The sequence below is a fragment of the Pygoscelis adeliae genome, unplaced genomic scaffold (genome assembly GCF_000699105.1).
Source record: "Pygoscelis adeliae isolate BGI_AS28 unplaced genomic scaffold, ASM69910v1 Scaffold270, whole genome shotgun sequence".
Taxonomy (NCBI): domain Eukaryota; kingdom Metazoa; phylum Chordata; class Aves; order Sphenisciformes; family Spheniscidae; genus Pygoscelis; species Pygoscelis adeliae.
The window spans coordinates 2,838,546-2,851,902 of NW_008823916.1; the positions used below are offsets into that span (position 1 = coordinate 2,838,546).

The 13,357-nt window shown below is 47.7% G+C and overlaps 1 protein-coding gene across 1 annotated transcript in view; it reads left to right on the forward strand.

The window, feature by feature from the left end:
• Window positions 1-13,357, forward strand: part of COL27A1 (collagen, type XXVII, alpha 1) — a 162,211-nt gene that overhangs the window by 123,341 nt on the left and 25,513 nt on the right. Inside the window, exons 36-37 of the mRNA XM_009319352.1 lie at window positions 300-353; window positions 1,850-1,957. Coding sequence (XP_009317627.1) covers window positions 300-353; window positions 1,850-1,957 — 162 coding nt within the window. The remainder of the gene's footprint in view (window positions 1-299; window positions 354-1,849; window positions 1,958-13,357) is intronic.

A 13,357-nucleotide genomic window follows, 5' to 3' on the forward strand; every position in this document is an offset into this window, starting at 1 on the left:
CCAACTGCATGAGATTCAACAAGGCCAAGTGCCGGGTCCTGCACTTCGGCCACAACAACCCCATGCAGCGCTACAGGCTTGGGGAAGAGTGGCTCGGAATAAAGCAAGAGGCTGAATTCCTGCTCTTGCTCCAGGAGGAGTTTGTTCAGCATTAGGGTATGAGATAGAACACATGTCAAAGAGCAGGGCTGGGCTCCTGTCGCTGCAGCCCAACTTGCTGCCATGAGTCAGCTGCCGAAAGCATGGGAAAAAACCCATGTTTGGGCACAGCCTTATGTTTGGTCACTTCTGTCTTGCAGGGAGAATTGGGGCTGGAAGGGGACAGCGGGCCACCGGGGCCGGACGGTGTCAAGGTAAACCTCACTCTTGTGGCATGTTTCAGCTCTCACACACATCTCCGTGCACTCAGGCCCCCGTGGTTCCCTGGGGGAGGTTGAAGCCAAGGGAGTTACTGGGTTCTCTGTGCAATACGCCTCTGCCCTGCTCCCTCCGAGGATTTTTTTTTCTGCAAGCACACATAACGGACTCCTCCTGTTTCACTCCTCTACCCACATTTTTGGCATCTGATCAGATCTCCAAAAAGGTCAACTTCTTCAAAATCTAGTTTCCAACAATTTGTCTGTTTTATTTGAGTTTTTACAGATTAAATTTCCAACTAATCAGGAATTCCTGGGCCTGGCAGGGGAAATCAAGAATTGTCCATCAATCTCCCCTGCACCACTGACCAGAACATTGTTTGCAAGTAAAGAAACCAGATCCCCTTCCTCCTGGCAAAGCCCCAGGTGCTCGCTCAGGGCTTGCACTGTGCTCTTTATCTAGCTGCTGTGAGTTTGCTACCTTGCCTTTGGAACAGGACTCTGATTTCTGTCCCTGCACAGCCGGCCTTTCCAAACAGGCCAACAGTTTTGTTCCATGGAAAGAAAAAGCAGCCGGTCCCACAACAATGCAGTTTATTGCTTCGTTCTAGTTAAACTATTTGCCATGTGTCTCTATTTCTGATTATCTCTGAATGTTGGACCAAAAGACTCCTCCTTAAAGACAGTCAAGGCTTCTGTATTCTCTTGCCACCGCTAACTCCAAGAGCTCTTGACCCAAACCAGATCTTTTCAACCTGAACGTGTCTCTGGACAGTAGAAGAGCCACTGCTCACTGCAGGAGCATTTGTTTAACCAGAAGAGATATTGTTATGCTCTAATGCAGCTGCAAGTGGAGAACAACTTTGTCAAGGCTGGCTGGTTGCACAAGTGTAGGTGCTGCTGTCAGTACAGAATTGGCCTTTTTAATTGTCTCCATACAATTTTGTGCCGTCAATTAGAAGAACGATGATTTGACATGATACCTATTGCTCAGACCACAAATCCTTCACAGGGGCAAGATGACGCTGTTTCACAGTGTTTATTCGAGCCCTGGGCTGAATACCATTTGGCAGCGAGAGCCAAGCGGCCGCTCCAGACAAACCCGTCCTATTAAAAATCTTTCAACATCCCGAGCTCAGGGCTTCTGGGTGAGGCAAGGGAGACTTTCAGGTCTTGTCTGCCTGTCTCATTCATGTGGGAGGTTCAGGCCTTATTGCAGGAGAAGCAAAGGGATTCAAATTACCCTGTGTAATGGGGGAGTTCCTTCTCCTCCAGCCAAGAGACTTTATAAAAAAAGAAACCTGGTTTTGCTCATTTTTTAAATGTCAAGTGTATTATGACTCATCCTCATTCATCCTTTTGCTTGCAGGCTCTCTTCCTCTCAGACTCCTGAAATATTAATTATGTGGTGGGTTTTTTCATTGCAAGAGCCATGTACAGTGACCCATGTGTTGTGTGGGTATGAAAAGCTCCCACCCTCCTCTCTTCCACAGGGAGACAAAGGAGAGCAAGGCCTGGAAGGAGAGAAAGGAGAAAAAGGCAATGAAGGACTGAAGGGAAAAGAAGGGCCTCCTGGATATCCCGGCATCACAGGTGTCCGAGTGAGTCTGCAAAACCAGCCCGCTCCCCTCCTAGCTGGTCCGTGGTTTTTCCGTAGGAACTAGTGCTCTCCTCCCCGAGCTGCACGGGCAGCCCTGTGTGTATGTCAGATTGCCGGGGTATGGGTATTGGCCCAACCCAGCTCCTGCACTCTCCGTAGGGCCACCTGCACTCTGGTTTCCAAATTAGCAGTTGCATCTAGCCCCAAAAGGATCAGCAGAGTGCTGCGTGCTCTTGTCTAAATCCCTCCGTGCGAGATGACTTTTACCTTCCTGATGGCTGCAGCGTGAGCCCAGAGGTGCAGTGCGAGCTCTGGGACGCAAAAGGCAAGCCAGCTCCTCTGAAGAGGACAAAAGAAAGTTTGCAGTCTTGTGTCTGGGAGGCTGGATTTCATTTAAACCCTAGCAAGAAATAAATAGGCTTTTTTTTTTTCTTTTTTTCTTTTTTTTGACAAGGACAGTAATTAGTGTAGCCATTAATACTACTGTAACAGGGCATGCCATGTTGCAGCAAAACACCTGGGTGGGGGCAGATCAAGAGGCAGATGCAGGCAGTGAACCAGGACACTCTGCTTAGGGCAGGAGGTTATCCAAGATGCGACTTGTTGCAAGTGTTGTCATAAAGTATGTTATCTTTTACGAAAAACTACACCCAGGAGAAGGTTTGGTCTTTTAATTGGGATGCATACTTGAGATGTGGATCACTTCTCTGGTCTGCCACAGGCTTTGCATAGACTTTGGGACAGGTTGTGTAGCCTTGCTGTGCCTCTCTACTGCATCTGTAAAATGGACCCCCTCGCAAGGTATTAGAGAGGGATGTACAGAGGGCTGCGAGGAGCTGAGTTTCCCCTGGCTGTCACAGCTGGTCTTGGCCTGGAGTTTGGAAACGGCCAGCTTTCTGACATGTACCACCCCTCTCTTGCTTCTGTTTGATGATTACTTGCTTACTTCTGTTTTTCCCTTCTAAGGTTCCCCCCTTAAATATAGAAAATAAATAGAAGAAATTAGCAGGGAGTTATTCCTGAATCCTCAGTGAATATCCTAGGCATGTCTGGTTTGCTTGGAGGTCTGATCTCAGCGCTCTTTTCATAGAAAGAAAAAGTGTGATTCTGGCTCTGAGATGGGAGCTACGGGGCCAGAGGAGTCAGGCAGGGTCTGGCCTGGAGCTTGTTTGGTGGTGCCAGATGGAGGATAGCTCTGCCCAGTGGGCTGCTCTGCAAGCCAAGTCAGGCCCTTCTGCTTGAAACGTGGAGTTTATCGGCTTGACAACATGATTTATTCATTGTAATTATTGTTATGGATCAAAGCTGTAGGAAGCATGGACTCACAAGGCTCTTTCTGTGAAGCGATAGCCTGGTCGAGTCAGATGCAGCCAGCCTGGCTGGAGCGGCCGTGCTCACCCGTAGCACAAGTCTTGCTGCTTGTGCAGCTGGAGAACATGCCGGCTCCCACCCCAGGCGTCTCCAGGAGGCATGCGAGCAGCCCCCAGAAGGAATGAGTAGACCAAGTTTGACCAAGTTTGACAGCAGCTCTGAAATCCCTGCCCGGGGTGGGTGGGAGGCAGCAGGGCAGGCAGGTACCTCCGAGTGCTGGGTGGATGCTTGATGTTGAAGCGCGTTGTTTTTCCCTTTGGTGACTTTGTGGCTGGCTAAAAGGAGGGCAGGGAGAAGGGTGTGAGGGGATGGAAGCAGCAAAGGGGCTGGATTTGTGTTATTTTTGGGCTGAGGTTGGGATTTGAGCACTGACTTGACTAGAAAATGGAAACATTGGCTTAATACTCAGTGCAGCACCATAAATGTGCAGAATAGGCCTGTAGTCCTGCCCCAAATAAGGCCATCCCTGGCCACGGCCCCCTGTACCCACAGGGAGCTCTTTGCAGGATTGGGACCGTACCACGGGCGAGGGGTGGTCCCCAATATCCCGGCTCCCTCCCAGCTGCAGGCTGGCACGGCTGGACAGCCACCCTCAGCGCCCGGCCCTCCGTGTGCTGTATTTCTGGCTGGTTCACGTGTTTGTATTGTGCATGTTTTAAGAACCAATAAAAATACTAAAATAATGCAACAGCCATATTAAGTTATAGAGTATAAAATATAGATTCTCTCAGACTCCGTCCCTGCTGTTTGCCAGCATGTCCCTGGGAACATGATGCCATTTTCTGTTTTATTTTAAAAAAAAAAAAAGTCAATAGAGCCAAGATTCCTGCTCATAATCACTCCCTTTTGTTTTTTTTACCGCAGAGTGCTATATTTCTATCTACTATTTTCATATGCTTCTTTGTATACCCTTATGTCTAAACTCAAGCAGACTTTCAGAGACCTGCATAGGCTCCAGATAGCACTGCCTCCTCTGCCAAACGCCTGGCCATTACCTAATATATATATAGACATATATATATACACACACAGGTGTTCCTGTACTCACTGAGGTAATTTAAAGATGGAAGTCCTCTGACAGAAGTACCAATAATTTTTCTCTTCCCATTTTTCTTTGAGACTTTTATCCTACCTTCCCATGGAGAAAATGTACAAATATTAGTGGGATCTTCCTTAGACTTCTGCCACGATAAAGTTTACAGCTCAGAGGTGCAAACCGCGAGAGGTAACTGCAACCCCCTCCTTTTCAACTGAGGAGTGGAAGCTGGAATATAAAGTCAACCCATCCTCTGCAAGACATGCCACAAAAGCCACCACAGGCACAGCCCACCACAAACATGTACAATGGACAGAGGTTTTTAAGGCTGCTGGACAAAGATAACAAAAATCTTGTCAGGGAAAAATCCTGAAGGTATTCACCCAAAGGCAAATGCCGAGGTTGCACGGTGACAAACTCCTGTCCAGGATTTGTAGGGTGGCATGGAAATTGCCTGGGGAAGGTGTGGAGGCACTTGCATCGCAGAGAGGAGGCATGTTGGGTTTGGGTGTGCTGCAGATACTGTGTGTTTACACATTACGTATGTTGCGTATGGTTTTAATACATCTGATGTGATAGTGTTACACTGTCCAATACTCAGTTTAGATGGTTTTAAAGAGAACTTCGTCTTTAGCTATTGCATCTTCATTTGGTCTCTCCTGGCATGTCACCCAGGACTCCTTACATCCATGCTTCACTGCATTCTTGCCTGGATCCACTGTCTTTTCCCTGGGCTGGAGATGTTTGCTTCTCCTCCAATATTGTTGAGATATCCTGGTCATCTACAAAGAGGACAGGGGAGACGTTAATGCTTCTGTGCCATTAGTGGGAGAGACATGCACAAGGGCCTAGTTACCTGTGCCAACAAACTGACCTTCATCTGGGAGCGTGTAGCTCATCTTCTGCTTCTGGAAGAGATTCGTATTAGCTCGAGGAAGCTGATGCCCATCTGCAGTTGTGGACATAGAGACAAGCTTCCCCTACGCTTTGGCTTGGCCCTGTGTTGCCCTCTGCCTCGGCACTAGAAGGGACCCATGGAGACGTGCCCTCCAGAAACAGCGACGGCTTCTGGAAAAACCCTTTTCATCACAAGTCCCTGCAGCTACACCACTTCTTGCAGGTTTTTCCTTAACACCAAGGACATGTTTAGTCTTAATCTCTATTTTGCTTATGTCTACAGGAACGTGACACTTCACTATCAAGTGTCCTCTTGACAGATGTAGGAAATGAGGCGCCTGATTGCTCTGAAATGATCTGCCTTTATTGCTGGTACATTTTTAGCCCAGTTTGCACATACTGGCCTGGGGCAAAGGCCTGGTGCTGGCAGCGCCACGTGTAGCCACAGAGCAGGTAGAAGCTGGGGAACTTGGCAGGGCACGTACAAGCTTACACACCACGTGGTGACTGGCCAGCACAAGGGTTGGAAAGAGGTTAGCAGTTCTTCGGTCTGCACAGTCGTAGAGCTCCCTGGGAGATGGCAGATGAAGGGATGTACTGGAGTACCTTCACAGGTGCTAAAGCTGGAGGAAGCATAAAGGGTCTGTGCTGCCCTTCTGGGTCATGCAGAAGAGAGACGTTTATCTGGTGATTGATCCCTACAGCAGGGACAAGTCTGGCTTTACTGAGCAAGGTTCTATTTTCCAGAAAGCCGTTCCGATGCTGATAGAACATTACCAACGGAGCACAACCAAACCTCCCCTGGTGCTCAAGAAACATTTTTCAAAGATCGTTAGCTTTAACTTGGCTCAGCCATTTCCAGTATTAACATATCTGAAAACCGGTTTCCACTGTGGTTTTAAATCTCAAACAAAAGCAGCAGGGAGGCCCCAGCTGAGTCTCCAGGGGTAGTTTGTACATGTTTCAGAGCCAGTGGATTTCAGCAAACAAACCTGGCAACTGATATGGTCCATGAGTCTCACAGCTGTGGCTGGCAGGACTTGAGGCAGCTGGAGCTGAGATATGCGAGTATCCTCTATCTTTTGGTCATTTTGTCCAAGTTCACACTGCTCCGTTCATTTCCAGTTCCTGCTCAGCAGAGGGATGGGCCAGTTATCCCCCTGGTCATGAGAGAAATCAGAGCACCTGAAACACTTACACATAGCTGAGTGCAAGATCCACTTGAGATTTCAAAAATTGCATTGGAGATGTGCACCTTTCCTGAGCTGCTGTCTCGCATATTATCTCCTCCCAGTGGTTTCCATCTTCTAATACCAACTTGTTGCCTTCACTTGATCTTGACTCTCTTCGGGACTTGGCCATTTGACCTCTGGTTGACTAATTCGAGCAGCAAAGAGCTGAAAATCTCTTCCCCTTACAGAGCTCCAGGGACTGTTTGGGCATGTCCATTCAGAGAGACTGGCTGGAGACACAGATCCTGGGGTCAACAGTGCAGCGAGCAGGAGCAGGAGTTGTCCGCTGGAGATCCAGACTTTCTGTACAGGCAAGGCAGGACAAGGATATGTCTCTGCAGTTTGTGGGGAGACTGGAAGATACAATGGCCTGTCGAACCCTGGCAAGGCATCCATCAGCAGTGCAAGTGTCACGGTGTAGTTTGCCAAAATAAAAATTAATTTGTAATTTGCCAACCTGTCATTGTATGAGGGGATAGTGCCATGGAGCCTGCAATATCTGAACAACATTGTTGGAGAGTAATGTACATTTACAAAGGATCCAGCTGCCAGTCAATCCTGCTTTTCACAACAGAGGATGATGAGAATTAAAGATTGAAGTCACTGGTATGCAACAATCAACCTGGACACGGGCAAGTGGTCCCTGAGAGTAAAACCCCCAAAAGTGCTCCTCTTTGTTGCTTCTCCTCTCCACCTACAGCGAATACAGCATTTCAGCCCTTCCCTCAGAGGACAACCGATCCACCAGTGGCTGTGCGAAAGGCCCAAGCCAGTTGGCAGGAGGGAGGTGGTGGGTTTCCAGCTGCTGTCCGTAGCTGTGCACTGTGGTTTTCATAATGTGCTGGTTGTCATACAAGGCAGACATCTGATAGCGAGGTTTTTACAGTTCCAGGAAAGCAATTGGAGAGCCTGTAGGTAATGAAATACAACATGCTCTGAAACAAGAAAATCCCTCGTTGTTCAGCAAAACTGGGAGCCGAGTTCTTTTCTTTTTCCACTTCCTTTTTAACCTGAAATCCTATCTGCAGTGTCATTCAAGCCACGTCAGGACTCGGAAAGCTTTGAGCCAGATGCTCCAATGGTATAAATCGCCATAAACAATTACATCAGAGAAGATCTGGCTGCATGTGCCGGCCCTGCTGCATGGTGCAGATGTGCACCAGCAGACCAAAAGAGCTCTAAGGGCTGGTAGGTCCTTTTGCTCTGACGCAACAAGGTCCGAAGTCCTTTTGTTTGGTCTCCAAGAAGGTAGAGTGACAGAGCTGGGATGGGGTGGAGACCTGAGAAGGTTTTTTGACAGAACTCACAGTGCTTTGAAAAGGATAAAGCCACTATCCAGCCCAGTACAGAGCGCTGGGTGAACAGTGCTGTGGTCTCAGCCACGTCGCTCCCCAGAGCGGCAGCAACTCCACACGCAACGTTGGGTGGTGTCCTGAGGACAGCATCCTTCCCATCGTGTTCTTGTTTCTCCATCATCTACAGGCTACAATCCTGAAGTGGAAGGAGGACTTGCTGGCCAGGATGGACCTTCTGCTCTGAGCTAGCAGAGTCGCTCCAGAAATGGCGCGCTATGGTCACAGCTGAGATGGGGCTGGTTTCTGGGCTCTGTAATGCCAGGGTAGAGCAGGAGCTCATTCTCATCCGACACACTGCTCTCTTATTATAAGAAAGTTGTCCAAACATCACTTACAGCAGAATTTGTCCCAGAGTGGTTTTTTGCTCTTTGTTCTTTTCTGTTTCCTGCCGCTGAAAACATGATTCAAAGATTTTCTGCAACAAAGCGCCTTGCTCTGCTGTCACTGAATCCAGCCATTCACTCTGAACACATGAGCTCAGCGACAGCTGGCAGCGTCACATCACTTACATGGCATTCAGCTCCCTGAAAACACTGAGGCTGCCGAAGGACAATCCTGGAGTCACTTCTGGTTTTAATCTCTGCTGTCCATGCAGGAATCTATGCTTTTTTTGATAATGTGCTGAGCTGTTGTTTCCTGGAACAGCTGTTTTTTGTGCACTGGTCTATCGGCTGTCTGTAGAGCTCTTACTTGAAAGAAGTTTCTTAAACTCCCTCAACCGGAGGGCGTGGGGTTACCCTCCAACTGAGCAATGGAAGGAATGGAGAATACTGGGCTCAGTGTGCAGAGGACGGCTGTGACAGCTCCGGCAGTGTGTCAGTGGTGACAGCAAGCTCCTTACACCCTTAATCTAGGAAATGAGTATTGTTACTCCTAATCTTGCCCTTGAATAACACGTTAGCAGTAGAGGCACAAAGTGACTTGGCCGGGGACATGCAGGAGGTCAGTCGGTGGCAGAGGGGGACCAGGAGCTCCCCAGCCCCTCTCCTGTGCCCTGTGCGGTGCCTCGGTAGGGACTGTATTGGCCCACGGGCCAGACACATCTCAGTAGATGTTTCCTGAGACAGCTATGTTCGTCCAAGGGCATGGGTCCTTTGCTACAGAGCTGAACATCTCTTGGGCTTGTGCATGACCCACATCCCAAGCCACAGCTACCCCTTCCACACGGGAGGAGGGGACACAACAGGACATACTTTTCCTGCCCTACAGCTTGTCCTTTCCAGTAGCTGGTACATCAGCAGGGCCAGTTCCTATACTGGAGTCCAATTTCTGTAGCTGAAGATGCTTGCACTTGGCTGTGGTGCGTCATTGTGTAACAGCCTTGGAGTATCATAACTCGTACGGACCTATATCCAGCAAAGCAGGTATTTGCCTTGCATCAAAAATCAAAGGCGAATAAAGTTGCTCAGGAATGTAGTCAAACACACTTAAACTCTTTGCTTTGAACAGGGTGAGAGCAAGGGTCAGGGCAAGTGCCTCTCCGCATAGCTGCAGTCCACAGGTCTCTCTCCTTCCCCTTCTAGAAGCAACGTTTTCATCCCTGGGCAGCTCTTACCTTAGCTGCAATCAGCTTCTCCTTCTTTTGCTTTAATAATCAGTGCATAGCTGATGGCCCCAGGTTCAGCCTCTTCTGTGGAAGTCTAAACGTCCCGTTTTATGGAGAGGTACATGCTGGATTTTGTTGTTTGGGAGATTTTATTGTGGGGGTTTTTTTCCCCCTTGTCTGCTATTCTGGTATCTGTGACTCAGCCCACCAAATTCATTGAAACCTTTGGAGTGGACCAGGGTTGCCTGTGAGCCCTGGGAATCCCGCAGGGAATCACAGAGCTCTCCCAATCCCTGGGGAACCGCTGCTTGCAGAGAGCGAGGTTGCTCTCCTGCAGCCGAGGGGCCATTCGCCCCTGCAGTGAGTCGGCCAGCTCTGCCTGCTCTCTCTGCTGCTCGGGAAGGCAGGCTGGTCCCAGCTGGTCTTCGTTTAGAGTTAATAGGAGTCAAAATGAGCCAGAGTTTGAAATAAATCCCATGGACTTGGCATGGTTTCTTTCCTGACTCAGACGAAGGAGACGCACTTTTTGTGCAGTTACTCCAAGATTCTCCTCCTTATTGCAAGAGAGGATTTCACTCCCCTCCTCTTCCACAACCCCAGGGCATCTGTGTCCTTCAAAAGGAAGATATTAACTCTTAGTGTTTGGGGGAGGAAAAAAGAGCACAAGTAGTGCTCGTTAGTGTAAATCAGAGTTGTACTGCCCAAGTGCTCTGTCTATTCCTTTCTTCCCAGTTGTCAGCTTCCAACACTGGCTAATTCTTTGGAGCATTTTGGTGTCATCGTGTATGAAAGCTTCACAGCTCAGTGGGGATGAGGGCTTGCACTTTTCCTGCACTTCCCACCCACCCATCAAGCCTTTTGGTGGCACTTTTGTCTCCTGTGCTTCCTTAGAGATGAGGAAATAGAGGCAAAGAGGGGAGAAAATGGGATTTTCCCAGAAACAACAAATTAGTGGCAGTTCAGGGCTATTGGACCAAACCAGACCAGCTCAGAGCACACAGCACTGCTCTGTACATGATTCTCTTTGCTGCCTTACACTGTGACTGCTTAGAAAACCCAAGTTAAATAGACCTCCTCATCCACAAAACCAAAAGTGGCATATTTCAGAGCAACATCTGCATGCAGATAAGAATTTGCACTAAAGCAGAGAGTTTGGGATACAAGATTTCAGTTTGGATTCCACAACTGAAGCTGAGGAACTCAGCTGAAAGGAAAGTCATAGGGACGCTAGCTGTAGTCTTTCCATCCGAGATCTTTTTATAGGATTTCCCCATCTCGCTTTTTCTTTGAATTCAGCCAGCCAGCTCTACCTGCACTCACCACTCGGGTTTCCAGTAGCAGGCCAAGAGCCCATTACTTCCCAGTGATCCCATTGAAGCCCTCTGAACCTCACAGTACAATCAGGTCTTTCTTCTCGAGAACAGTTAAGTCTTTCTTCTTTCCCCATACTCATTCAGGAGCTGCTGCCGTGTCTCCTCCTCTTCCAAACTACTGCTAGGCAGAGTGATTATGAAATGTGTTTCTTATAAATCCGAAACGTTTATGTCTTCAAATGCCCGGCCCCGATAATCCCACTAATTTCCTGAGTGCTTGTGAACTGTCCTCCATGGGGGGAGGCTTCTCTCGATCAAAGTTTATTAAGTAGAGGTTCTCATATGGAGATATTGCTGAGCAGTAGGAAATGATATGGGGCTTTTTCATTTCCCTTTAAATGAGCTTGCTGGCTGGGCCCTGAACAATATGGGCATGGTCATCCTACGTTTCATGCTTCCTACCTTTATTGCTGCTTTAGCTTTTCTGCCCTTTCTACCTCCAGTGCCTCAAACTATCACCATTTTTTTCTCCCGTCACCATTGGCATTTTCTTTTCTTTACTCATTCTGGCGGTTCTGTTTCTTCCTGCCTCATTTTTGGTGGGGAGGACTGACCTCAGACCTCCACTCAATGACACCAAAAAAAATTTGAAAATATGCTCCTGTTCCACAACAGTCCTGAGTAATCCTGAACCTGCCTGAGAAAGGCTTTGGAAAGCTATCTCGTCAGTACTGTACCCTCGTAGAGCTTCCCTCCTGTGCTGTGCTGTAAGTCTGCAAGCAAAGCAGAAACATATCCCCTGAAGTGCCAAGAGCCACAGTTCCCCTTGAGTCAAACCAGGACATTGAGTCACGTCTCGGTAACCACTTCCCCCGATCTAGTGCATTTAGCAGAGCATCACTGAATGTGGGGGAAGTTTGGGTCTGGATTTTAACACTGTTTGTTGTTTGGCTCCATTTGGGGCATATCTCTCTGCAGTTCATTCAACTTCCTTATTTTGTTTTTCTGGATGTTGCTGTCGTAACATAGATTTCAACTGTTGATGTCTCAAGAATTTAAAGCTGGGTTGCTCATCTATTTGCTTCCAATTAACGTTACTGCTGTGCTGTGCAAGAGACCTGACTTTGCTGCCAAGGCCATCAGCAGCTGAAAGCCTCTTTTTTCCTTAAAAACTAATCAATTTGCATCAGAAAATAAACCACCCAACTTTTGACTTAGGGGAACATCTAAAGCCATACTAAAAAAACATTATAAAATTGGGTCCTTACTGAAGCTGGCAATGAAATTTTAAACATAATAGATCTAAGATGATAATTGTTTTGCTTTCCTTGGATATTTTGGCATACCTGAAGGCGTGTGACTTTGTAAAACGGCTGCTTTCCACTGTCCCTGCTCACAAATACCATCATCTTCTGGAGGTACTGATATGCTTCTTCAGTGAAGAGTGCAGTATATAAAGAGAAATCACCATTTAAAAACAATCCCGCTCACAGAAGAAGCTTGGAAAGAAGATTGTTTTCTCAGCAAGCTGGTAACCCAAAACATACAACAAAATGTGTACAAATGCCGAGAATAAAAACATCAAGTGTTTAGTGCCTTGGCACACTAACCCAACTGATTTGAATCCAGCAAAAAGAACTTGAAATTAATTCTTCTTATGTATAGGCTTTTGTACATTTTCTGCCCCTCATTGCTGTCTCTGCTAAAGAGAGTAGGATCCCTAGAAACCTTAGAAACTTCACATTGCAGTGAAAGAGTTACCGAAAGATGCTAGATTCCTGATGTGCTTTGGAGACCCTGGATGAAGTTACAATCTCACTGAATTTTATTTTTATCCTTTTTTCTCCCCTCCCCCCCACCCCACCCCGTTCTGGCCCTGATTTTTCCATCCCTGGACAGATGAGTCAGAAGAATGGAGAGAAAAAGGATCTGACCTTTTTTGAAGGCTACCAAAGTTGTTGCTGGGCTTGTTATTGCCTGTGTAATGTCTGGCATGTGACAGTGCAGTGATTTCTGGGAACTGTGCAAACCACTGCGGATGTGCCCTGTGAACGTCTGGGATTGCAACAAACAGCAACCACATCTGGAACATCACAAGTAGAGATATCGCATATCTGGGAACCCCAGACAAGTGTTGAACTGCCTCTAAATTCATCTGGGCAAAATTCCTGCGCAGTTGGAGAAAGCACATCCAGGAAAATCAGACATATGGTAGGCTTCCCACTCACCAGCAGAGCTCTGCTGGCCAAAGTCCTAGAAAGCGTGCTGGTAGAGCACAGAAATATCCTCTGCTGATAGAGCTTACTCCATTCAAGGAGGTCACTCAGGCTGCAAGATCCAAGCCACATCTCTGCTGATGGTGTCACCAGCACGGTTTGACCCATTTATTTATACTAGAAAAGCTTTTAACCAGCAGACGAGAGCTAACAACAGTGAGGGAGGCTCAAAGGAAGAGAGTTTTCTGAGTGACAGCTGGTCTCACTATCACTGACAAGAGTTGGAGATGCTGCCAATTTTTTTTTCTCCAGCAATGAAGAAGGAGCCACACCCCAGCTGGAGGACCCAGAGAGCCTTCTGGAGTAGATGGACGTCCCTGCTCAATGAGGCCAATGCGTTATAAGGGGAAAAGCCAGTACAGGGAGTTTATTGGA